We start from the raw sequence: 26,092 nt of genomic DNA, 5'->3' as shown, positions 1-26,092 counted from the left end.
CATGAAAGCCGGCTAGATGTCTTTGGGCTAGTCAATCCTTTTCAGCCCAGCCGTTATTGTTCTGGGGAAAAGAGGAAGAAATATTAGGTATGTTCACCACCTTATTTATAAAAAATAGAAGTGTGATAAAAAAATATACTACGATACAGGACATCCCAGGTTCTTGGGAAGTACTTAGTACATATGAAGGTCAACACCAGCTACAAGTGGCAACTGTGATTTTGTATTTTTATATAATAAAAAAATCCCAAAACAGCAACATTTAATGAACTGATGACAAGCAGCATCATGACCAAGTTGCCAAAATTATTCATTGTAAACTTTGCTATTTGGATTCAAATGTAATAAAAAGCTCCTGGGAAGTTGAGGCTTGGAAAACAACTGAGTTAAAATCTTATAGGAAGATCCTATCTTCACTGATTGGGTCATAACTAGGATTGAGGAAAAGCAATCCCCCCAAATTGCAAAATATTGGGGCCTGCAGATCAAAGTTGAACATTTATGGAAAAAGAAATTCACAGGAATACTAATTGTGACTGGTGTCCTTGCAGCAATATTTAAAGGACCCTTAATATTTGAACATTTTTCATTTATTGGACCTGAACACTCTTAAGCACACCAAATACCTTGCTTGGAACTGCCTACAGCAGGGGTCTTCAAACTCGGCCCTTTTATGACTTGTGGACTTCAACTCCCAGAATTCCTCAGCCAGCGTGCCTTTAACCAGTCTTAAGATTAATAACTGCAAATTATTTGTCAAGTCAAAGGTTTGACTGCACTAATGAAAATATTTATAGTAACAATTATGAACTACTACTAGAAAATATTTTTTCTTAAGATTGTTGTGTATCACCCAGCCATTTCTGGTGAAATGAGCAGTTATATAAATTTTAAATCTATTGGCCTGAAAGTCATAAATATTTAAATAGTTACTTCAAGAACTGTATTTAGGTAAAAACTTTTAAACTGTGCTTATAAGGAATAGACGACTTCAAATTTATGGTACCCTGGAAAGAGTTCCATGTATATTGCTGTCCGTTTCTGGAAAAGAGGAAGGCTATAAAGTTAACAAGAAGTTGGTTCTCTTTTACTTGTAACTTTCCTTTGCAGTAGTTTTCATTGCATTTTTGCTGCCATCTAGGGGAGACAGCAAGTACACTTATTGAAAATTTTGAAAGCCCCTAAACTCATTTGTGACATCTGCCTGTTTTTCCTGACAGAAACAGAAACACATCACATTTCTACATTCAAATCATGCAAAATCCCAGTAATGTTTGAAATCCAACATGCATGTTACATGTACACATTTCATTCCAATGGAGATCCCATGCACAAGGCAACAAGATCAGGCTATTGGTCTGTGCTTGCTTTACATTTTAACCCTCAAATGAAGAAAAAACACTTTCAATTTTGTCTCAGAAGTAAATAATTAATTTTAGAATAACCAAAACTGAGCAAACTACAAGCTCCTATGAAAGTAATGTTATGCATAAAAATTGAGGTGTCTATGAAAGGCCTATAGCAGGACCTAAACTCTGTTTAACCACAATACCATATTTATTTAACCACAATAAAATATAGTTCCAGCTCAGTATGTACCTGGTAAAATAACCTGTACTCCTTTTCTCTGCATTTGACCAATTAACCATTCATGGCAAAACAATTTTGTCATGCTATTTATGGAGTTAAATTAGAATAAAGTGAACACAGCTATATATACACATTAAAGTATTTTAATACACAAAATAGTAAATAAAGTGGCAAGCTTATTTTAAATAACATCTTTAATTTTTTTTGCAAAGGCAAAATATTAAACTTAAAATAGGTCTTAGTACATCAAAATACTAAGTTTCTAATTGTATTCCAAGCATGGCCTTTGAACCACATCCTGTACATCTTAGGAAGAACATCCTTGATCTTTAATTGTACAGATCTTTAATTGTACAGATTTTACAAACATAATAAATATATTTACCCCCTTACACATAACAGTATATGTACAACAGCAGTTGACAGTAGTAGCTCAGAACAGCAACTAAGGGTATTTCCCACTCTCTTATTTTGGTACCCTAGGCACACAAAGAGCGAATTTGTGATGTCACATGCAGCTAGCCTGCCATTATTCTTCCACTTAAAAAAAAAATCTTTTGTCTTCCTAAAACACAAATCAAGAATAGCTCAACCAAAATTGTTATCCCACTGATCCCATACACTTGATTTCTTAGAATCTCTTAAGTAATTTAAGACTATACAATATAAAAGAGATTCAAATGCAGATTTCTCCATTGGATGTCCTCCAGATGGAAGGACATTTCAGGAGGAAAGCTATTCTAGCATTTTCTAAACAATGAAACTCTTTAAAATCAAATCTGTTCTAAATGACTTTTGCTGATTTTTGTAAAAAAAAATCAAAATAAAGACTTTTTAAAGCAGAAGAGCAAATAATTGTGAACAAATAACTTTTTTCCTGTAATGGAACTACACAGTTTATCCAGTAGTAATTTGATTGGGATGTTATTGCTGTTTGATGTATACAGACAATGACAACATAGTTGTGTTAACATTTTTAAAATGGTATCTCTGCAAATCTGGGTATAACAATAATTACAAATCTTCTACTTTTCCCAGAAAGTGTTGTTTAATTACAATTTTAATCTCCCTTGAAAAAAGGGTAGAAAATATTTGTAAATTCATGATCAATTTCCACAGAGATGACTGAGAACAAAAGACAAGTTGTGATTATAGGAACAAGAGAGAACTTGGACTGCCATTAGAGGGGGAAAATATTTTACACATTAAATTTAAATAACTCCCAATATAAAATTATTTGTGACAATCTAAAACCTTCTAAAAAGACAATGTTTAATGTAGATGTTTCAGTTGATTGCACATTCTAGAAAGCCAGTAAGATTAGACTCAAAATATTAGGTTACAATTGAAGCTTTGTAGGGTATCATTTACTAAAGGAGACCCATGGTCCTAAAATCATGGAGTAAAGCAGGAGTATCTGAAGATTGCAAAGGCACAAGACTTTCATCCTTTGTGTAATTACACTATAAATCTTCACATTAGTCTAACCAAAGTATTTGCTTTCTCTATTTTACCATTTTAAAGTTAAAAAGGTGCTCCTGTTCTCTGTGCAAATCTAAAAGTAAAGCCCTTCTTGCAAACCGTTAATTGCTTCAAAAGCAGAGGTACTGAACTGTTCCAATAGAAACTACTTTCAATTCTAAGCCAAATAACAAAATCAAATAGTTCATAAATACTTAAGGACTAATCATGGGAATATTTGCCCTGCCTCTCCCTCAAAGGAATGATAATTTTAGTGAAAACCTAACAAAATGGTATGCTTAATTATATTGTTAAAATCATGATTAAAATTCAAGTATGGTAATACTTGTAAGCTATAGTCCTACAGGAAGCTGCTCCCATAAAATGTAACTTAAAAAGCACACTATTTGATTTTTTAAAAGGAACACTTGATGAAGCAAGTAAGAGCACAAGTTTGGTATATGACTGGCTTCCAGAAGAATTTCACAGGTCCTTTTATTAAAACCCTCATCCAACCAAAGCATACCCATAATAAATTTGCAAAACATCAAGTCTGTTTCCATATAGACCTATTTATAAGTCACTTTTAAAGCTGTGGTATTATTTTAAAATAAATAAAAGGCTAGAGACAAGCAGCTAGTGTCCATGATGTCTAGAATGTTAATCCATTTGTACAGTGTCACTTTCAGTAATGAAAAGAAAACTGTAGCCTTTTTTTGAGTTTCACAGTGCTGTTTTTCTGAATTGTTTTTAAATCTATATTAAACCAGGGTAAAGGACTAGGATATACTGTGGCCACAAGATACATATAGGCTTAATGGAAAATGGCAATTGATTTCAATGTAATCAAAAAGTTGATATGTATAGTAGTGGTATGTCTGTTTATTTTACACAGTGGGAATAAGCTACTTGAAGATATCTACAAGTCCAAAGCCAAAATTCCATTGCACCTAAAAGAAATTCAGGTTCAATGAACAATTAATATGGCCAGAAAATGAAGCCTTCAATTACATTTATGTGGTATAAAAATGCAAATGCCTTACAAATGTTATTATACAACAAAATTAACATGTTTGGCCAGCCTTAGAGATACCGTGGGATAGAAAAATTGCCCATTGCAATATGGGTTTCCTGCAAGCAGAAATAACCGATAAGATTTACATTGAAATGCAAACTAATTTGGGAACAGAAGAGAAAACTGAATAATGGTGATTAAATGCACTGGCAATTTTGCTTAGTATTCAAAATGTTTCATTTTTGTTAAGAACAAAAACGTTAGTAGTATTGAAGAAAGATGGCATTTCTACTATCACACTTATTACTTTACTTACCATTCCCTGGACTTTTTTCACTGCTTTTCATAGTTGGCTACAATGTGTAATATATATCTTGCAAGAATGAACCATTTGAAGGTGTGTTGCTTCCTTAATATGGCTGATGTTCAGCCCTTTGCTTCTCATTATGAAAGCCTGCATTGCTGAAAACCTGATTCCCAAACGCTATTGCTACAACAGAGAAATTTATCTTCAACAATACTTTGAGATTATATTAAATTATTACTTATTAGAATAAGTGTGATTCAGTCCTCCAATCGATTTGAGAAATGGAAGCTCCTTCAAAGTTTTAGATCCTTTTCCAAAGTGCATAGTCACCTATAACTTCTGCTCTCGTCCCTTGCAGGGCACATTCACTTGGCCTTGGAAAATACACATTATGTTCACAAGTGGAATTATTTTTTAAAAGCTTTCTAATTCTCTATTCAACAAACAAGTTACTAACTTGCTCAATCTTTAAGGATATTTAAGAATCTTTTCTAAAGAGAGCAAAGGGAGATGGTGATTTTTATCACTTTCGTCCATAGGCTACTTTAAAGCACAGCCTCCTTTTAAATAAAACGTTCAGCATTATTAAATTTAAAATACAAATGAGATCTTTTGGTACCAGGATCAAAATTTATATAAAAGGCCTAAAACTGTCAATAAAATTATACATGGCCCAGCACAAGAGATTTAAAAATAGTTTACTCAATAGTAATTAGAACTCAACACCTCAATCCTCACCAATTGGCTAAATCCCACGTACAATTCTGAGCAAGATTCTCACCAATCCCACTCCCCAGGGGAGCGTTTCAGCACAATTTATGCACAAACACACAGTAAGCCTTTTCCATAGTACTGTTACCAAAAAGAAGAGTTCCTTCAAATCAGCGTAAGGGGAGATTAAGCATCACATGCTAGTTACCTTTATCTATAGGTAGAAGTGGTTAATTAAGGTATTCATATAAAACCAGCTGTTGGACAGAGCTAGCTGCACCAATGCCTCAATTTTCCCATTTGAAATAGTGTGAACATTGCCATGCTATTCTTCTGTCCTGGTAACCTTAGTTCTATTTTCTTTATTGTCTGCAGAGAGATTTCTGTTGAAGTGTACTGTCCAAGTCTCAACCTTTCTTGTCTTAGCTTTGAATTTATTTTCTGTATTCACCATTCTGCATCTCCAATGGCTTTGGAAAATACATAATCTCTGCCATTAAGATTCATGATTCCATCTTTGAGGTGAAACTTCCACTTATTCTTACTTCTATGTATCTGGGGAGATGAGATAAAAAAACAAGAAAGATCTTACATTTTGTTCAACGATCAGTATGTTGTGAATAGATGGTAAGTGTGTGTGTGTGTATGTGAACAGAACAGCACTGTTGTATATGTTTCTTGATCTAAAACCTTTGTTCTAAGTTAGGAACTATAAATATTCCAAGATAAATTCCTTAAGGAGGAAACTAACATACATCCAAGTATATAAATCCTATCTTTCCTAGCTATGTAAAATAAATCACAGTTAAAATAGAAATATATTAAAACTGTTTTATATAGAAAAGTAAAATAGTATTTCTGAAATCCAAAACTTTTATAAACATTTTCAAATTACCAATTCAGCATGCCAAAGTCTACCTGAAGCAGAAAATTAATAATGAAACTGAACAGGCACCTTGGAAAGTGGCACCAAAATCTGGACGCATCTGTTAAGATGGTCCTCTCCTACATTCTCATTACTGTGCACAGAATTATATTTACATAGTACTAGGTGGATCCCAAAGTTTTTAAACAGTTGTCATTCAGTTGAGGACTTTCTTAGTTGTTAAATATTTTAAAAAATAAATTCATCTACCTATTTACTGAAATAATTCTAATTATCAGGAAATACTTTGCTAAGATTAATATAAATAAGTATATGGACAGATGCATATAGCAGACCCAAGGCATTTGGTTTTATATATTACCTTGTCATACTGGCACACTACAACATTCTCAGTGTCAAATAATTCCTGTCCTTCTTCATCACTAACATCATCTTCACTATTCAGAGGTTCCTAGAAGAGATTAATTTTGTAAATCAATAGAATTGAGAACAATTGCTGCATAATATGAACACAGCATTTTAGATGTAATTTTCTAATTACAGTCCTCAACTTACTATCACAATTGAGCCCAACATTTCTGTTGCTAAGTGAGACATTTGTTAAGTGAATTTTGCTCTTTCTTGTCACAGTTCTTAAGTGAATCACTGCAATTGTTAAGTGAATCCAGTTTCCCCATTGACTCGTCAGAACATCGCAAAAGGTGATCACATAATCCCAGGACATTGCAAATGTAATATGAATCAGTTGCCAAATGTCTAAATTTTGATCACATGACCATGGGGATGCCACAATGGTGGAAAATGGTCATAAGTCACTTTTTCCAGTGCTATAGTAGCTTCGAACAATCACTAAACAAACTGTTGTAAATTGAAGACTACCTGTACAAAAATTTTGGTTCTTTGATTTTTCTTTTCAATATTTAGCTCCTCCAATTTGAGATGATTGCAGTTGTAACCCAAAATGATGCAATTGGACATTTTCTCTTTAAGTTTCCAGACAAGCCATTTTAATTCTACCTCCATACTTCATTGAATCATTCAATAGTAATGAGTTGCCTTCTTAAATTCTAAATAACTGTTAGAAACCTGAAATATCCATAAACGTACTGGTATTTCTCCAACCTGCAAGGGAAGCTTTCAATAACATAACAAGAAAATAGACTTAATTGTTTGATTGATCCACAACAGCAATTAGTATTTACTCAGCCAAAATAAACATATTAAAATGCCTCTTCAGGTATAACATAAAACAACTTATCAAAATTTACCTCCTCAACCTGGCCATCTTCACCTCCATCCTTTTCTTTGTCTTCCTCCTCCTCATCATCATAATCTTCCTCTTCCTCCTCCTCTTCTTCAGATGATGTATCACCTGCTCCATCCACTTGCAGCACTGAAAGTGCCTGTGATTGTGCTGGCTTATATTCTTCCTTCTCTGCTTCATCTTCAGATGATGTATCACCCGCTCCATCTACTTGCAGCATTAAAGGTGCCTGTGGTTGTGCTGGTTGTTGCTGAGGTTGTTGCTGACCAGCTGCAGAGATCTGTGCTTGCGCTGGCGTAGGTGCAGCCACTGTTGTAGGTATTACCTGGGCTTTGTTTCCTGTAAATAAGATCTGCTGAGGTTGAATAATCACTCCTGTCTGTTGCGAGATCCCTCCAGGAACTGGGCCCAAAACCTGGTTTTAAAAAAATGAATTATCAATGGCTGTACATATTTTGAACCCAGAAAAAAAATCATCACATTCTAAAACTTCTTCCAGTTTCAGACTGGCCGCAGTTCAATCCATGAATATTTTGGTTCTTCTAGTTGAAAAATTACTCTAGAACAGTGATGGCGAACCTTTTAGAGACCGAGTGCCCAAACTGCAACCCAAAACCCACTTATTTATCTCTGGGTGCCAGGTGGGCATGGCATACTGGATGGGTGTGGCTGTGGTGGTAATGGAAGACTGGGTGGGTGTGGCCAAGGTGGATGTGCTCACCTCAATGTCGCTCATGGGGAGGGACACCTGTGGGGGGTGGGCAGGGTTGGGGGAGATCCAGGGGGTCTCTGGTAGGTGTGGCGGTAGGCAGGAGGCTCATCCTGCGGGATAAGGCAGGATGAGGGGATGCCATTGCCACGGGGCAAGGCAAGGGCTGGGGCAGATGCTGTCTGACACCATCGACTCTTGCACACAGAAGCCAGCGAGCGCATGGGAGGCCGACGGTTTCTGTCAGTAGTCACAGCCTGCCGGCCCCTCAACCGGCGCACTCTGGGGCTCTGCAACCCATCACCAACAGTTCAAACAAGCCACCTCTGAGATGGATGGTCAGCCGACAGCTCAGGAGGCGACGCAGTGGGTCGTGCCTGGGAAAAGGAGAGCATGCGACGCCAGGAGGGACCGGGGTTGGGGGGAGGGAAACCAGCCATGCTGGGATGCATCCGGCCACGTGGGACCTCGGCAAGTTAGCAGGCGGCTGGTTGAAGAGGGACAGTTGCCACCTCCGAGTCATGGCGTGGGTACCCACAGAGAGGGCTTTGAGTGCTGCCTCTGGCAACCGTGCCATAGGTTCGCCACCTCTGCTCTAGAAGGCTCCCAGAGTGATTTAACAGTGTGATTAGGCTAGGGCTGCTCCATATCATCATTCCTTCCCAACTCACTGTTTTCCAGCCATCTCTCTAGATCAGACAGCATAGTCCAAATTCTATGCTTCCTTCCCTTTCCTGAACACTTTCTAATATACTGGTCTGGACATCTGTTCCTTTTTTGTGACAGTATCAGCAACTGTATCTGAAAGTGGCACATCCTATCACCCTACGTCTTCCCCCAAAGTTCTCCTTCCCTTCATAGGAAGTATTAGCCCATCTGTACTCATCTTCCCAGGGGTCTCTCCTTTCTCTTCTCAGCCTCAATTGCCGCTGATTTCCTCAATCAAAATATTCCATTATCTGAACCAGCCACCAATCTTCTCAGCAACTTCCCTCAACAAACTGCCACTTATATCCTTGGCTCTCTCCTGCTCTTAACTTAACCTCTCCCAAAAGCCACTTCAACATGGAACAATAACATTCTACCCATGTTTGTTTCAGTCAGGTTGAAATCAGTTGTTCTGAGCAAGAAATAGCTTGGTGCATGGGATATTTTGTATATCCCAAGGTATGTCAGAATCTGAATACAAAAATATCATTTTCATGGTTTACCTCAAAAATTAACTTTTACATTCCAGAACTTTCTAGAGTAACCATTTCACCTGATAAAGGCTCAAGGTTGACTCAGCCTTCCATCCTTCCGAGGTAGGTAAAATGAGGACCCAGATTGTTGGGGGCAATAAGCTGACTTTGTAATAATGCCGCTTGGGGGGGGGGGGTGGTGAAAGCCCTAATAAGCAGGCATATACATAGAATGAAGGCTATTGCCAAACACATTTGATTTGTGCTTAGATTGTAAGCCGCCCTGAGTCTTCGGAGAAGGGCGGGATATAAATGGGATTTTTAAAAAAAATTGATATAAGGTGATGTTATCATAAAGGAAGATTACCAGTTATTTTCTCAAGTTTCTATTTCGTGTAATGGTAACAGTTGAAAAGAACTAATCACAATAGGGATAGGCAACTTGATTGTTTCTGGGTTCCCACTGTGCTGTCTGCCTCTTTTCATAATAAATATTAGGATACTGGCCTGCTGCGAAGTAAAGTGGTCTCCAGCATATTTCCTTCCAAAAACACAACTGGGCCCCACAGAGAACAGTGTATTACCTTCGGGTTTCTTAACTGGCTAGGCATTTCTTGGCAGCCATTCAGTAATTGTACCCACAACATGTTTGCAAAATTCCAGATGTGACCTACTCAAAATAGAACTAGGTAAGCAGGAGGGGAATCTATTTTTGTTCCAGTACCAGCTTTGCTCTACTACTGCAGATATGTAACCTTTGCACATGTACTAAGTGATACTATTTCTCACACACTGCAGTCTAAAGACTATATAGTGGTACCTCGGTATTCATCATTAATTGGTTCTGGGAAGCACGAAGAATACCAAAAAAGATCAGTACCAAACAAATTTTTCTCATAAGGAATAATGTAGTGAGTTGCAAGGCAGCAGACATTGACAAGTTCTAGCTTGTGTGTTGAGTACCAAACAAATGATGAGTACCAGGACAAACTTTTCAAGTCAAAATGTGTTGAGTACCAAATTCGATGACTTTCAATGAAGTTGAGTACCAAGATACCACTGTATTTAAATACAGTATGATAAAAAAACTATTTTACCCTATTGTGATCCATCAACTAGCGCAGCATCTATTTCCACTGGCTTTCCATTTTTATGCCTATAGACCTCAGTACAATAGATCTGTTCATTTAATTCATAATGAATTCAACATTCACTACACTGACTTACTAGTAGTACAAGATCTGTATAAAACTGTAATTAAATAACAATTCTTGTTTCCTTCTTTATCACCTTCACCAGGCTGGCAGAAGATGAGGCATCAACAAGCCCAAGTTCAGGCCTAAACTCTAACAGTAACTTCACCAAAGAGAAACTATTTCCCTGCTGTTATTCTGTGTGTGACCTCTTTTAAAGCAACTGCGTATACTTAGGAAAGATGGACCAAAACTATCAACTGGACAATGCAATTTGTTAGCAAATAAAGCAATCTGAATTTACTCAGAGTAGCACTGTACCCATTCCAAGAACAGGAGGTAATAGTAATAGTTACTCACACTCCTGTTACCAATGGAAGTAGCTTTGATGACTTTCCAGAAATTTCAGTAATAGGCCAGGTGCAATGGCAAGCATTGTAATGCAAAGATACCCAACCCCAAGGCTGTGAAACAGTACCAGTCCGTGATATGTTGGGAATTGGGCCGCACAAGTGACGGGCAAGTGAAGCTTCATCTGTGCATGCACGGGTTCTAGGTTGCATGCAAAACCATCCCCCCCCCTCCTTCCCCCCACCAGTCTGTGGAAAAATTGTCTTCTATGAAACCGGTCCTTGGTGCCAGAAAGGCTGGGAACCAGTGTTCTAACGGGAACAGCTATTAACTAATGGTAATATGGAAACTGTTTTGATCACTGGTAACCTTTTAAAGTCCTATATCATGGAGGGCACAGTAATTTGCAACCAAGCTTACTCCAAAGAGAATCTGCCCACTGAATGTGTGCTGGAAGAACATGTATGCTGAAAGTCTGCATCTCACATGAAGTGAGATAAGAGGGGACCGAAAGATGCATTCTCTACTGGAGCTCCTCTTCTATGGTTTACCACCAAAAACAAGCTCTGTACCCTCACTCCCGATAGTCAAGACACTGTTTAAATACTTCTTATACTAATATTTAGTGACTGAGTCATGACTAGAAATGAGTGTTAGTATAGTTTACCTATTATTTGCTATTACTGATATGAATGTAGGCATATTTGCTTTTGCCTAACTTGGGGCTACATGCTTGCAGCAGCATAAAACAACTTCTAACAATCAATTGTTTTTGAAAGGAACTTACTTTCTATGGTCTTCAAAATAAATATTCATTATATTCCAAAATTCTACTTTCTTGTACCTTAACATTTTATACTCTTCCATTTTTGCTCCTAAATATCCTTATTCTGATATACCAGCCTTATTTGTATCAACTGAGAATAGAAGCTTGTTTAAGCACTTAGGTACAAACAAATACAACTAGGTCAGTGTGAAAATAGGAAAAGGGATGGGGAGGGAGGGGAAAGCAGAAAATAGTTCCAACATTATAGCCTGTAAACAAATTCAGTATTCCCTGCGTTGCAATTAAGCAATTTTTAAAATCCAGATGGATGACATACAATGCAAAAAAAAGTTTAGAAATGTCTATTTAACAGCAATCTTACTTGTTGAATAACAGGAGACTGAACTCCACCAGGTTGCATTTGTGGTATAACCTGCTGCTGTAGAACTACTTGCTGCTGAGGCTGAATAAAATATTGAACACCGCTGGCAGTTCTAACCACCTGGAAGAGTTGGCCTGTAATAAAAAGGAACTTAGTTCAATACTTAAGTTATTGACTTAAGCAAAGGAAAATGACTGCACACCGGCTATCTACAGGAGCTAAAATCAAAGGCTTCATATAATATAAAATAATCAGAAGTTTTAAACAGAAAGTCAAATAAAAAACAAGTTAGTATATGCTTCATCCATTAACTGGAGGAAGACATTCCAGTGACTGGGTAGCACAACAGAGAAATCTTATTTCTAGCTGATATATCAATAGCATAACCAAGAGGGCGCTGAAGGTAGAGACTTACAATCTATATTGAAAATTATGGCAGCTGGATAGTCTCCGTAGTCATAAGAACAAAATTTGTTGGCTTGGTAATCTGCCAGTTCTTACTACCTCTGCATCCTGCTTCACTGGGTCCTTGGACCTACCTCCCCTCTGGCTGGATCCTTAGAGGACTTGGGCCTGTTTCCTGTCACACTGGATCCCACACCCTTGGGCTTCCACCCTCCGTCATGACTCGCTTTACTTTTTCTGAAGATCTAAGGCTCTAACAACTCAGAAAATGATAAAACGTGAATTTCAAACTCCCTATCCTGCCCAGGTCTCTCAGCGTACCACCCATCATCTAGGAGAAGATTGATAACTTTCTATATTTAAATTTCTACACTTACACAATGACAGAAATCCTCTGAAAAAGGAATAGGTTTAAATAACCACTTTCTTTTTGTCCATTTCTGAGAGCAGAGGCATGGGGGGGGGAGTTCTAAAAATGGAGAGAAATAGCTGCCATCTGGGACATGAAGAACCTCTGTAATAATATCCTTTGCATCCAGGATTTTATAGTCTTTTACTGATAGCAGAAAAGTCCATGTTAAACTTGCTGAGATCTATGCAATATTTTCTTTTCCAAACAATAACCATACTTCTTCTGTAAAGGCAAATCCTTTAAATCAGAATTTGGGATGCAGGTAATGTCAGAGTTCCATCAGTTCACTTAGTGAAAGTTCGAAGTTGCGACATAAACCCCCAAGTACTTACAACAACCCTGAGGTTACGAATGTTGCAGCACAGCAGCCATTCACTCTTACGAATGACCGCAGAGGCACTCACCATGCCTATTCCCCCCCTCTTCCCCCACCGGGTCTCCTTAGGCACGAGGCCTGTGGTATTCACCTTGCGAAGATCAAGAGAGCCTTCTGTTTCTTGGCCTGTTTTGGTGTTTCAGGCCTTCGGTGCATTTGCAGAGAATGGAGGCTTAAAGTACCACAAGATCACTTCAACACTCCAAATGATCTCCCACAATAGTTTCTTATATATAGTCATGCTCGAAATTGTTGGCACCCCAGAAATTTTTCCAGAAAATCAAGTATTTTTCACAGAAAAGTATTGCAGGAACACATGTTTTGCTATACACAGGTTTATTCCCTTTGTATGTATTGGAACACAACAAAAAAAGGGAGGAAAAAAAGCAAATTGGACATAATGTCAAACAAAACTCCAAAAATGGGCCGGACAAAATTATTGGCACCCTTAACTTAATATTTGGTTGCCCACCCTTTGGAAAAAATAACTGAAATCAGTCGCTTCCTATAACTGTCAATAAGCTTCTTACACCTCTCACCCGGAATTTTGGACCACTCTTCCTTTGCAAACTGCTCCAGGTCTCTCTTATTGGAAGGGCGCCTTTTCCCAACAGCAATTTTAAGATCTCTCCACAGGTGTTCCATGGGATTCAGATCTGGACTCATTGCTGGCCACTTCAGAACTCTCCAGCGCTTTCTTGCCATCCATTTCTGGGTGCTTTTTGACGTATGTTTGGGGTCATTGTCCTGCTGGAAGACCCAAGATCTCGGACGCAAACCCAGCTTTCTGACACTGGGCTCTACAGTGCGACCCAAAATCCTTTGGTAATCCTCAGATTTCATGATCCCTTGCACACATTCAAGGCACCCAGTGCCAGAGGCAGCAAAACAACCCCAAAACATCATTGAACCTCCACCACATTTCACTGTAGGTACTGTGTTCTTTTCTTTGTAGGCCTCATTTCATTTTCGGTAAACAGTAGAATGATGTGCTTTACCAAAAAGCTCTATCTTGGTCTCATCTGTCCACAAGACGTTTTCCCAGAAGGATTTTGGCTTACTCAAGTACATTTTAGCAAACTCTAATGTTGCTTTTTTATGTCTCTGTGTCAGCAGTGGGGTCCTCCTGGGTCTCCTGCCATAGCGTTTCATTTCATTTAAATGTCGACGGATAGTTTGCGCTGACACTGATGCTCCCTGAGCCTGCAGGACAGCTTGCATTCCTTTGGAACTTGTTTGGGGCTGCTTATCCACCATCCAGACTATCCTGCGTTGCAACCTTTCATCAATTTTTCTCTTCTGTCCACGACCAGGGAGATTCGCTACAGTGCCATGGGTTGCAAACTTCTTGATAATGTTGCGCACTGTGGACAAAGGCAAATCTAGATCTCTGGAGATGGACTTGTAACCTTGAGATTGTTGATATTTGTCCACAATTTTGGTTCTCAAGTCCTCAGACAGTTCTCTTCTCCTCTTTCTGTTGTCCATGCTTAGTGTGGCACACACAGACACACAATGCAAAGACTAAGTGAACTTCTCTCCTTTTTATCTGCTTTCAGGTGTGATTTTTATATTGCCCACACCTGTTACTTGCCCAAGGTGAGTTTAAAGGAGCATCACATGCTTGAAACAATTTTGTTTACCCACAATTTTGAAAGGGTGCCAATAATTTTGTCTGGCCCATTTTTGGAGTTTTGTTTGACATTATGTCCAATTTGCTTTTTTTCCTCCCTTTTTTGTTGTGTTCCAATACATACCAAAGGGAATAAACCTGTGTATAGCAAAACATGTGTTCCTGCAATACTTTTCTGTGAGAAATACTTGATTTTCTGGAAAAATTTCTGGGGTGCCAACAATTTCGAGCATGACTGTATGTTCAACAGTGTAAGGATAGTGTTAAGATAGAACCTCTGGAGTCAGAAAGGTCAGTGGTATATTATATAAATACCAAAAAGTAATCTTCCACCATCACATTCTGGAGGTGGAAGAACAAAAGCAAAAAGCAATAAATAAAATTAAAAGTATAACTTCTGGCTACCAAAAAACTGCTATCCCTGCACTGTCAAACTAAATGATCAGTTTTACACTATGAACATGTCCATTTAACTCCTTTCCCTGAACAGTATGATTATAAAAACAAACTATCCATAATCTGGATCAGTTGTTCAACTATGTTTCAACTACATTTTAACCTCTGAGCAAACACAAAGTTTTCAAATTATGTCCTGAGATATTTATATTTATCACTTTGTCTGCAGGAAAAATCCAATACATTGCTTTCAATTTAAAGAGGATTTAATTTTCGCACCTATACATTTTGTTCCATGCAATACTTCCTATTAGGTGAGATTTAAGGTCTGCTAATGAAAAATGAAAAGCTTGCATTATAGAATACTTTTTAAAATAGTTAAAACTTTGGAATGTTCTCACTAATCATTCTATGTGAATTCTTGAAAATAGTGCATACTTTTTCGAGGCATGTTTTTGGAAACTGAGCTTTAAGAAAACTTTTCTTGCATTACAGGTTTATTGATTTATTTACATCTTTACTTTAATAGTATTATTATGTTTTGAAAGTAGTTTAAATTTTTCCCAATGTGGTGTAGTGGTGAAAGTGTTGGATTAGGAATGAGAAACCCAGATTATAATCCCTTTTTAAGCATTAAAGATACCTGGATTATTTTGGCCAAATTATTCTTTTTCCATTGTAGGTTGGGAAGTTGAAAAAAAATCTAGCAACTACACTAGACCAGCATGGTAGATTACAATTCATAACTTTCAATACAATCTTTATCTTGTAATAGATTGATATTTAAGTTTGGATAGTTCTCCCTCTATCAACCAAAGTCATCTTATATCAGCTGGCTCATACATTTTTATGTTTTCCTTTCCATATACTAATATTTGGTTTGTTTAAATGGCCTTTTTGAAATTTGTTGCAAGCTCACTGAGATTTTAATGAGAAGAACCATACAAATATTTGAAGTGAAAAATTAAGATTAAAAAAATACCTGAATTTGTGAGTATCTGCTGAACAGGAGTAACTCCACCAGGCAAAGCCAAAGTGGCTGCTGTAGCAGCAGCACTCTGAAAGATAAATGGTTCAACCAATAAATTAGGGAAATCAGACCTGAGGTTTAGCAAGGCAGAGATTTATAGATTACATGCCAAATGCTTTCTTACTCTTATAATTTTAGTCAACTAAGCCACATTCAACAGCATACATCATGCTATTTTTCATTTAAAAAGTAATTTTCTATTCTTAATTTTAATGAAATGAATTGACTTACCAGAAGTAGAGCATCATATAAATCTTTGTATACATTCTTGTGCACATTTGTACAAGAATGTGGATGAAATAACAACTGAAAGTTTATGTTCTCTTCAAACTTAGGAATCAAACTGAAATTTATTCAGTTTGTTGATAGATTTAAATCCAAATAATACAGAACAGTATTTCATAACCCAGCACAAGTTAAGTTGCCTATGCACACTGTTGTCCACTATGCAAAATACAGCAACTCTGCCCCCACCCCCTAATCTCTAATGCTTGATTTGATCCAGATTTGGTCATGCTTAAAGAACAGCTTACAGCACCCATGATTACATGCTCTCATAATTTATTTTAAACATAATTTAGATGATAGGCAAACACAGATGTAAAAGTGTAGAGGCCAGAGCTCCCTATTAATATAGTTCATTGATATAATTCTTAAAGTATTAAAGCTAAGAACCTCTCAAACCTAAATGCAATGCCCTATCTTAAGCAGGATTCATGTGTATGAATGCAAAGATACTGATTTTTAATGTTCGCCTGTCATTTTCTGAAAAATCTATTGCTTGTAAAACCTAAACTAATTCTAGCTACATAGAAGTATGAAAAGGTGATGGCAATTATCACCGATTTTGCACAAATCTAGTGCAAAGTACTTAAGAAATAGAGAAAATTTGATAGTTTAAAACTGGGCTTCTTCTCAAATTTTGCAACCATTCTATTTTCTTACGAAAACGTATTTTTCCCTTGTTTTGGATCAATGAAGCATCTTTAAATAATTTAAGACATTTTTCCAGTTAACAGTAAAATAGATTGCTTTCAGTATTAAGGACAATTAGAAGAGACCAATTTTAATGGAAGTGATCTATTGGCACAAGATGGTTGCCGTTTTTTTTAAGAGATCATGAATGTGAAGGCAGTAGGTGATTCTATCTAAATCATGTTTTGTTAAAATAAATTCCTAACAATAAACATAGTTGAAGTCTTGAACCTGGTAAAATAGTGAAGTAGGAAGAAAACACATTGTATAACAGAACTAGTACATAAGTTATCTTCCCTTTATTATGCACAGTTAAAACATTATGAATTACATATTCTTACCATGGTTGATGCATTCATGTGCTGTATCAGTTTGGAATCTGGCATAATAACTTGAGGTTGAGGTGCTGGAATAAAACAAGCAATCACTGCTATGATCATCATAAAACATTTTACAAGGCTTATTTAATAACAAATTATGCTTCCTCTTCAAACAAGGTTTTTGTATTAAATATATTGTAAACTCTGATATGTAAACTCCCTTGGACTGCAAGGCGATCAAACCGGTCAGTCCTAGAGGAGATCAATCCTGACTGCTCTTTAGAAGGCCAGATCCTGAAGCTAAAACTCAAATACTTTGGCCACCTAATGAGAAGGAAGGACTCACTGGAGAAGAGCCCAATGCTGGGAAAGATTAAGGGCAATAGAAGAAGGGGACGACAGAGAATGAGGTGGCTGGATGGAGTCACTGAAGCAGTAGGCGTGAGCTTAAATGGACTCCAGAAGATGGTAGAGGACAGGAAGGCCTGGAGGAACATTGTCCATAAGGTCGGGATGGGTCGGACACGACTTCGCAACTAACAACAACAAAACTCTGATATAAAATATATAGTTGAGTACAAGCAGTCTGTAATAAACACAAAAATCCTCAATGTCTATGTAATTAATTTATAACTGTCCTTTCAGTGGTGGGCAAAATATTTTCAGTTTGGAGCACATTCTACTTCAAGGTTAAAAATGGCTGTTTCATGAATAAAATTATGTATAAAATTTATTGGCTGCCCATTTTAATATATTGTAGCTCTGGACAGCTTACAATAATTAATTAGTTTCATAATTGAAACCTCAGCTCTGAGGTACAATTCAGTCATGAAAACTCTACAATTTGGCTGGTCATATATTTCTTTTTCAGCTCCATCTTCTCCATCCTAGAATGCTATACTTTTCCCTGCACAAGGAAGCGCAAAGGAAGTCCAACCAGATTTAGCTCAGGAAACGGAGCATGATTTCCCTGAAGATTTATTCACTAATGTCCACGTGCCTATAGGAGAGTAGGGAAGTATCCTTCCTTGACCTTAATTTTGTCTCATTTTGTTTTAAAAACTATTAAATGCAAGTTGAATAAAAGTAAAAATGCACCTCAAAGAAACTGTATGCCTGCTTAGGCCTCTGCCACTGGCAATTTTTGACAACACAAGTTTTCATCTAAACTCATTTCAACATTTAACCCACCCAAAGCCTGAATAGTCTGAAAATTGCTGCCTATGCCAGAGGTAGGCAACCTCGGCTCTTTTATGACTTATGGACTTCAACTCCCAGAATTCCTGAGTCAGAGCTGACTCAGGAATTCTGGGAGTTGAAGTCCATGAGTCATAAAAGAGCAGAGGTTGCCTACCCCTGGCCTATGCATTCAACGACATACTTTCGTCAATAAGAATATCATTCATATCCCTTGAGGAACAAAAATATAATTTAAAAAAATGGATCTTGAGAAAAAGATGCTCACCCATGAGTTAGAATTTCATCTAAAGTTATTTAAATTTAAGAAAATGTAAGAAAAAAGCTATTATAGTATCAACTTTCCTGCATACTACATGGACATATTTTGCTTTCAGGAGACACTTTATGAATTCAAATGGGCAACAGCTATAAAAAAACTGAAACTACAAATAATACATAATTTATTTAAAACATTTAAATAGCCACCATCTTATAACAAACTCTGGGTGGCTCCCAATCAAATATTAAAATAACATAAAAACTACATTAAAACGTTTAAAATCAAATTGATAAAACAAAAACTTGGCAGTAACATCAACTGAGTTTTATAGGAAGCTTATGAGGTAATGACTTGGGCCAGTCACTTTCTCCCAGACCAACCTATCTCACTGTTAGGAAAGTATTTTTAAAAAATGTTTTTGGTGAGTGCCTGTAATCTTCTGGTTACAAGGTTGGAACACTGGCAACAACATTCTTAAGATTCAGAAAGAGTCTTACCTTGCTGTGTTGCCGGAATAAGGACTTGCTGGGACTGTTGCTGAACTGTTTGCTGTGGCTGCGGGTGGTGGTGATGATGGGAATGCTGCTGCTGCTGCTGCTGTTGCTGTTGCTGCTGCTGCTGCTGTTGTTGTTGCTGTACTTGCAGTAAAAGTTGCTGTTCCTCTGAATGAAATCCATCAACAGCTTTGGATTGCAGTAATTTGTTTTCCCATAGCTATATTTATTTTAAATATATATATATATTTACTGGTGAGCAAATAACAATGTAAGTTATAAACAAACTTTAGGTTGTGTTTCATTTTACTGACATGTATGATAGATACACATTTAAAAAATGTAACATTGGAAACAATTTATCACTAGTCAGCTGACTCTTTGTAGCATGCTACCAATGTCTTTAAAAAATTGACTTCCTTGGCCAATGCTGGGTAGTTTAGTGTAGTTAAAACTTAGTATGGACCACCATTTAATCTATTTTTGTATCTCTTGCATGAAAAATGTGGAAATAAAAGCTTGTTTTGAGCTCCTATGGAGGAATACTTGAAGCATATTGGATAAAAAATGTTTTTTTAACATTCTAAGAGTGAATTTGAAACAAAATTATGTACTGAAGAGGAATGTTTTATTGCTAAAATGTATAATTTTGTTGAAATATGAGACAAGTGAATATATAAAATGGGCTAAAATTTTGGTTACAATATACAAATGGAACAAAGGGAAAATAAGACTGTTGAAAGGATTAAAATTTCTCTTATGTTCTAATTTAAAGTTAATCTTTATAAAATGATGCATAGTTTGCATTGTATTTGTCACCAAAAAACTTGTCTGTAATTCATAATGGTGTTTTGAATCTTTGTTGGACATGAAGGGACATTTTATTATGTTTGGTGGATGTGTTAAAAGCCAAAACTTTTTTGATACAAATATATACATTAATTTAGAACATTTTAAAAGATTAAAGCACAACTTAAATCAGAGACATTTCTTTTGGGACCAATGGATAGATAACTAGAATAAAGTCATGGAACTGTTTTTATATATAACTGCAGCAAAATTATTGTATGCTCAAAAAGTGGAAAGGTTTGACACTATCCACAATGGAGGAATGACTAAAGAATAATATTTACAGAGATGGCTGAATTAATTAATAACCTTGATCAGGCAAGAGTGTTCTTCACAGGCCCAGAGCAGTGGGCTAATGCCTCCTTAAGTAACACCAGCTGCCTGCAATTAGTGCAGGTTCGCATCCCACCAGGCTCAAGGTTGACTCAGCCTTCCATCCTTCCAAGGTAGGTAAAATGAGGACCCAGATTGTTGGGGGCAATTAAGCTGACTTTGTAATAATGCCGCTTGGGGGTGTGTGTGAAAGCCCTAATAAGCAGGCATATACATAGAATGAAGGCTACTGCTAAGCTTGTAAGCTGCCCTGAGTCTTCGGAGAAGGGCGGGATATAAATGGAATAAAAATAAAAATAAATAAAATTTACGTGACCATATTTATAGCCCTCATCTGCTAAAAGGCAAGAATTATTTGAGATACATGAAGTTATAGCTTACTGTTCTAAGTTCCACAAGGACTTGCTCATCCACACTTGCATCAAGAAAGACTTCTCGGACATCATTAATGACATCTTCAATCACAGTCCTATACAATTTAGGCTTTAAAAAGTCACAAATAACTGTTTGAAAATGTTCATATACTCTTGTGATATTTCAAAACATTAAAGGTTCTTTAAAAGTGAAAACAACCTAAATTAAGTAAATGTAAAACTCCATGGAAAACCCATATTTTTTAGCAGAATTTCACTTTTTAAAACATAAAACATTAAGACTATGGCAACTATACATTACATTCAAATGCTCATCTTTGACTGTTAAATCAAATTATTTTGCTGTAGGGCAATGTTATACTGATAGCAATTGTACTAAAGCTCAATTCTCAACCAGATTAAACTGAGATGGCATGATTTAGAACAATTTAATAAGATCCATAAAAAATTATTCCATTCCAAAGGTGAAAAATGTTTTAAGAGCAAGAAAAATAATTACATGCTGCATCTTATTACAAAATGTAATATATGCTGTTTCAATTTCCTAATTCAAAAATCTCCCAGCCAGTCGCCCCACAGAACTTTTATAAAAGATAGAATAAAAAGTCTTCCGCAATTTACAAAAATAAAATAAATAACCCCATACATAAAAACAAGAAACAGCAGCTATTTATCATGTGACAGTCCGGCTAACCCGAATTTTTAAAGAGCTTGTGAAAGCTTCTATTCTAAAGCAACAAAAGACAGCGCTTTTTTTTTGGTCTGTGCCTGTGTAGTGCAGGCACCTCCCAGCCTGCTTTCCACAGCTCTCTCCCTATTTAAAGGCTGATGTGGTGTTTAAATGGAGAGGCGGTGACGTGGGGCTGGAAAGCACCTTCCCATCCTGGCAGAGTCTATATTAGAGAGCGGCAATGGCTCTATATAAACAGGGCAGCCACAGGGAGGAGGAACACAAGGAGCAGGGAGAGAGAAAAGCAAGGGGAAGCCATGATGGATCTGAGAGCACAAAATGAGAGCCTCCAAATCAGCATCAGGACTTCGGTTGGTCAGCAGGGGTTCATTTTTTTTTTGGCCGGTGGGGTGCTTATTTTTGAGTGCATTTGATTTTTCATTGGGTTTTTTTTCTTTTCTTTAGTGCAGAACAAGTTAACAGAGATGAAAGGGGCCGGGAGGTCTTTTTTTGTCTTTTTCTTTTCGTGTGACTGCTTATTGTATACCGATGTGAAACCGAGACTCAGATACTGACCCTCTGTCCTCTTAAAGAACTGAAGGGAGAGAAGCACAGAAAAGGAGGCGGGAAAGGAGAGGGGCTATTCATAAAAAAAAACGCTTCCTGAAGAAAATTCGGACGGATCAAAAGGGTCTTTTCCCCATTTAGATAAGATAGAAAGCTTACATCTCCCTGCGTGAAGAGAAGGAAGAGACGTTCTCTGCCAGACTAGGAATTAAAGGTGCTTTTCAACCATTCGTTACCAATGCCTACAGTCTGCGGAAAGAGGCGGTTTCGACCACTACCGTAGCAGGTTAAATGCTGGGGGGGGGGGCGAAACCTCACCTCCGGGCACGCTTCTCCCCCTCCCCCCCCGCCTTTCCTCCAAGGCGGGGAAAAACCGCCACCTCACTCCCGAGCGTCCCCCGACTCCCTCCCCGCCCCCCCACTCGCAGAGACGAAGCGGGCTCCCTCCAGACCCCGCGGCGCCTCTTCCGCGAGCCCAGCGCTCGCTCGCTCGCCCCTCTCCCCTTTTCCCACAGGGGGAAACGGACGGAAGCCCGCGAACTGAGGCTGTAGCTGCTGCTGCTCCCGCCGCCGCCGTCCCGCCCTTGCCCCGCCATCCTCGCCTCCCCAAGCCGAGCACCCACCCGCCGCCCTCCCGTTCGGAGCCCCTTGCGCAACCCTCGTCCTTACCACGGGGTTTGTGTTAGTCGAGCTCGCCATGTCCCGCACCACCCCTGGGTAGGACACACACCCCGAGGCAGGGCGCCCCCGAACACCCCCCTCCGGACAAGAGCAGGCTGAGGCGAGCTAGGGCCCCCTTCCCCGCCGCTGCCGCCGCCGCTGTTGTCCGCCTCCTCCTCCTCCTCCTCCTCCTCCGCCCTGTCTCGCCTCAGGGGCGTCCTCCTCAGCCCGGCTAACCCGCCCGCGCGGAAGAAGCCGCTCGCTCGCTCGCTCGCTCGCTCTTTCCCCCCCCCCCGCGGCCCGGCCTCACACGGCGGCCCTTGGGCTGCAGCCGCCAGCCGTCTACTCCGCTTGTTTCGCCCTTTATATAGCGAGTGCCGAGCAGCTGCGCGAGCGGCCAGAGAAAGGGGGAGGCCGCGGAGGGGAGAAGGAGAGAAGCGCCGCGAGAAGGAGCGAGAAATCGTCTTCCTCCGCCTCCTCCCGTCGAACTTCTTCCGCCTTCCTGGCGCCAGGACGCGCAGGGGGTGGGGCTAAGTCGACAGCCATAGAGATTGCGCGACAGCCCTGAGCGCGAACGGGATCTTTTCGCGCCCCAAATTCCCTAGAAAAGTGCCCTTCATCCACTACAAGCAGAGATGTTTTCCCCCCTCCTCCCATCTCCAGCAATGTTATCCTTCTGTTTCTAGGGGTGCTTCAGGGATTTCTGCTGCGAAAGTGGAAAATAGAGATTATAAGCCTTGTTTCCGGTTTCCGTGTTCGCTGGGCGGGAAAATGATCCAAAATACGTGATCTGTAGACTTAATATCTTTCTTGTTACTGTTCATCCCTATTGCGCAGACAGATAATATAAAGGTTTCGTAATCTGTTGTGCTAAAATCAAATGAATTGAATTTAGCAAGAGCTAAATCCCAGGATGCCAATGAAAATCTTGAGGAATTGCAAAACTTTTTGACTGCTTAAGGTAGTTTCAGTCAAATGATTCTCCACCCCTTTCGATTACATACTTAAACGAAGATGTAGTAGGGGAAGAGATTTTTGTTTGGAAAGAGCAACTCAATTCTTGATTGATATTCAGATATATGCCTTCAGATTCGCTTCTTGCTTTGGTATAGATTTCTGACTGATGGAAATTTCGTTAAGTTTGCTTTTTCCTGAACCTCTGGATAGTTCAAAAGATGTGCTTTTAGCGTTTTGGACATTCTTTGGAGTTAGGGTTGACAAGCCACTACTATTTTACTGGTAAAACCAGTAAAATGTGTACTGACATAAATCTAGTATTTTTCTGGTACAGAAAACTAGCAAATTATATTTTTTACAATCCAAGGAACATAGTAACTTATGAATCAAAGTGTTATCTACAAAGTGTCTTATCAGTAAACACATCTTCCTTTTTAGAATAGGCTATTACAACCTGGATCAAAATCAAAAATTTCCATCATAGCAGATCTATTCAAAAGTAACTTCTATTGCTTTTCTTGAAATTTTGTGAATGGAAGCAAGTGAAATTGATTGATACCTTAATATCAGTGTATTTGCATGGAATGAGAAACCCAAATCTGCTTTTCTCTTGCCAATAGTTCATAAATTTGGTAATGTATAACATTACCGTAATGATTCTCATAAATGCAGAGTGTTAAGGCAGCTCTTTACAATGCACTAGTGTGCTGTTTTCAGTGTAACATGCATTTGCTCTTGTATTTCTGTAATTTCAAATTTTTGCAGCTACTGCTGTTTTCATATTTACTAAGCTCATAGAATCCTAGTTGGTTCTGATATTCAGTGGCGTAGCGTGGGGGGTGCAGGGGGGGCCGGCCGCACCGGGTGCAACATCTGGGGGGGCGCATTAGATGCATTTTACTTTAATTACATCAGTATTTTCATAACAAACAATACATGTGCTTAGGGGGAAAGGGTTTCTTTAACTAATCTAGTGGAAGAGACTCGAGTGCTAAAATCCACGGGTTAGGGGGTGCAAATTACTTGCCTTGCCCCGGGTGCTGACAACCCACGCTACGCCACTGCTGATATTCATCAGTTTTGTACATAGACATTTGTGTCAGACAACCACATTTTAAACAGAAGGCACAATGTGTTTAATTACTGTAGTATACCTAAAATGGATATAGAATCATTGGCTCAGTCTTTAAAACGGTTATATATTGGGTTCTGTGCTTGACTGAAGAGATGAGGCGAGTGAGTTCAGCAAGAATCATTCTTTATTTGCTTAGGGGTGTCAAACTCAATTTCATTGAGGGCCGCATCAGCATTGCGGCTGCCCTCAAGGGGCCGGGTGGGTGTGGCCTGGGTGGGTGTGGCCTACTGGGTGGGCGTGGCTAGAGTGCATATGGCCTACTGGGTGGGCGTGGCCAGCTCTACATCGTTCGCATCAAGGGTGCCTATGGGGGCCTGGGCAGGAGGGGGACAGATCTGAGGGTCTCTGGCAGGAGGAGGGTCTCTGGGCCAGGGCTAAGGCAGTGGGGGCCGTTCCCTCACTGTTTCCAAGATGGCTTCGTGGGCCACATGAAACCACTTCGCAGGCCGCATCCGGCCCCCGGGCCTTGTGTTTGACATGTCTGGCTTACAGGAACTGAACTGAGAAACAGGGCTGCAAATGCAGCTATTTATACCCTGGCCTCTAGGTGGCAGCCAATAGGTTTAAAGCAACCTATTGCCACCCTAGAAGCAGCCAATGGCGGCGCTAGAGACGGGTTGTCTGAGGAGTTGGGAGCCGTTAGCCAGCTTCCCTGCTAAAACAACCTTCCAGCAATTAACCCCACTTGATACTCTTTAGTAATACAAAACCCAATACATTACACTCCTCCGTAGAATGTGCACACATTATAGCAATAAAGGAATGATTACAGCAATTACAAAGTTTACAGAGATACAAAAGTAGTATGCAAAACTACATGTTGTTCCGTATTTTCCTAATACAGAGGCTTTCCTGGCTAGCAGCAATTCAGTTACACCACACAACATTATAGCTCATTATTTTGGAACAAAATCTTGTAAGTATGCAGGAGGCTTGGGAACCCTCATGGAACGCCTGGGAGAGCCGGGCATCCCCCGGTCTACCAGCTTGCCCACCAGGCTGGGTAGACCAGAGTCCATGAGTTTGAGCGAGTCTGGCTGACTCGGAATTCTCTGGCTGGCCATTCCAGGTCGGCCCACCCCAGAGTCTAATCTTTCCGCAGAGTTAGCACAGTGGCTGTAATGTTCTGGTTGACTTTCTCTGTCAGGGGCCCCATGTTGCACTCCGGGGCTTTGCCCCTCTATGACCACCTCCCCATTGTTTTGACTGCTTGGAACCTTGGGGCATGTGG

The 26,092-nt window shown here is 39.0% G+C and overlaps 1 protein-coding gene across 1 annotated transcript; it reads right to left on the bottom strand.

Moving 5' to 3' along the window:
* Positions 1-1,717: 1,717 nt before the first annotated feature.
* Positions 1,718-22,989, bottom strand: GTF2A1 (general transcription factor IIA subunit 1). Its single transcript, XM_081313779.1, has 9 exons — positions 22,779-22,989; positions 20,880-20,981; positions 19,320-19,536; positions 17,385-17,449; positions 16,021-16,096; positions 11,817-11,950; positions 7,239-7,649; positions 6,332-6,421; positions 1,718-5,639 (listed from the first exon to the last, which is right to left on the bottom strand). Exons 1-9 carry the CDS (start codon positions 22,806-22,808, stop codon positions 5,532-5,534), a joined length of 1,233 nt encoding a protein of 410 aa, XP_081169905.1. The 5' UTR covers positions 22,809-22,989; the 3' UTR covers positions 1,718-5,531.
* Between the last annotated feature and the right edge of the window lie 3,103 nt (positions 22,990-26,092).

Source organism: Vipera berus (genome assembly GCF_964194415.1).
Source record: "Vipera berus genome assembly, chromosome: 1".
Lineage (NCBI taxonomy): Eukaryota > Metazoa > Chordata > Lepidosauria > Squamata > Viperidae > Vipera > Vipera berus.
Note: the sequence above shows the minus strand (reverse complement) of the source record. Positions and strands in the feature narration are given on the sequence as shown.

Coding starts and splice junctions, on each gene's coding strand:
- GTF2A1 (XM_081313779.1), bottom strand. CDS start 22,808: ATGGCGAGCTCGACTAACACAAACCCCGTG. Junction 20,982..22,778: donor CGACTAACACAAACCCCGTG/GTAAGGACGAGG, acceptor GACTTTTTAAAG/CCTAAATTGTATAGGACTGT. Junction 16,097..17,384: donor ACATGAATGCATCAACCATG/GTAAGAATATGT, acceptor TTTATCTTTCAG/AGTGCTGCTGCTACAGCAGC.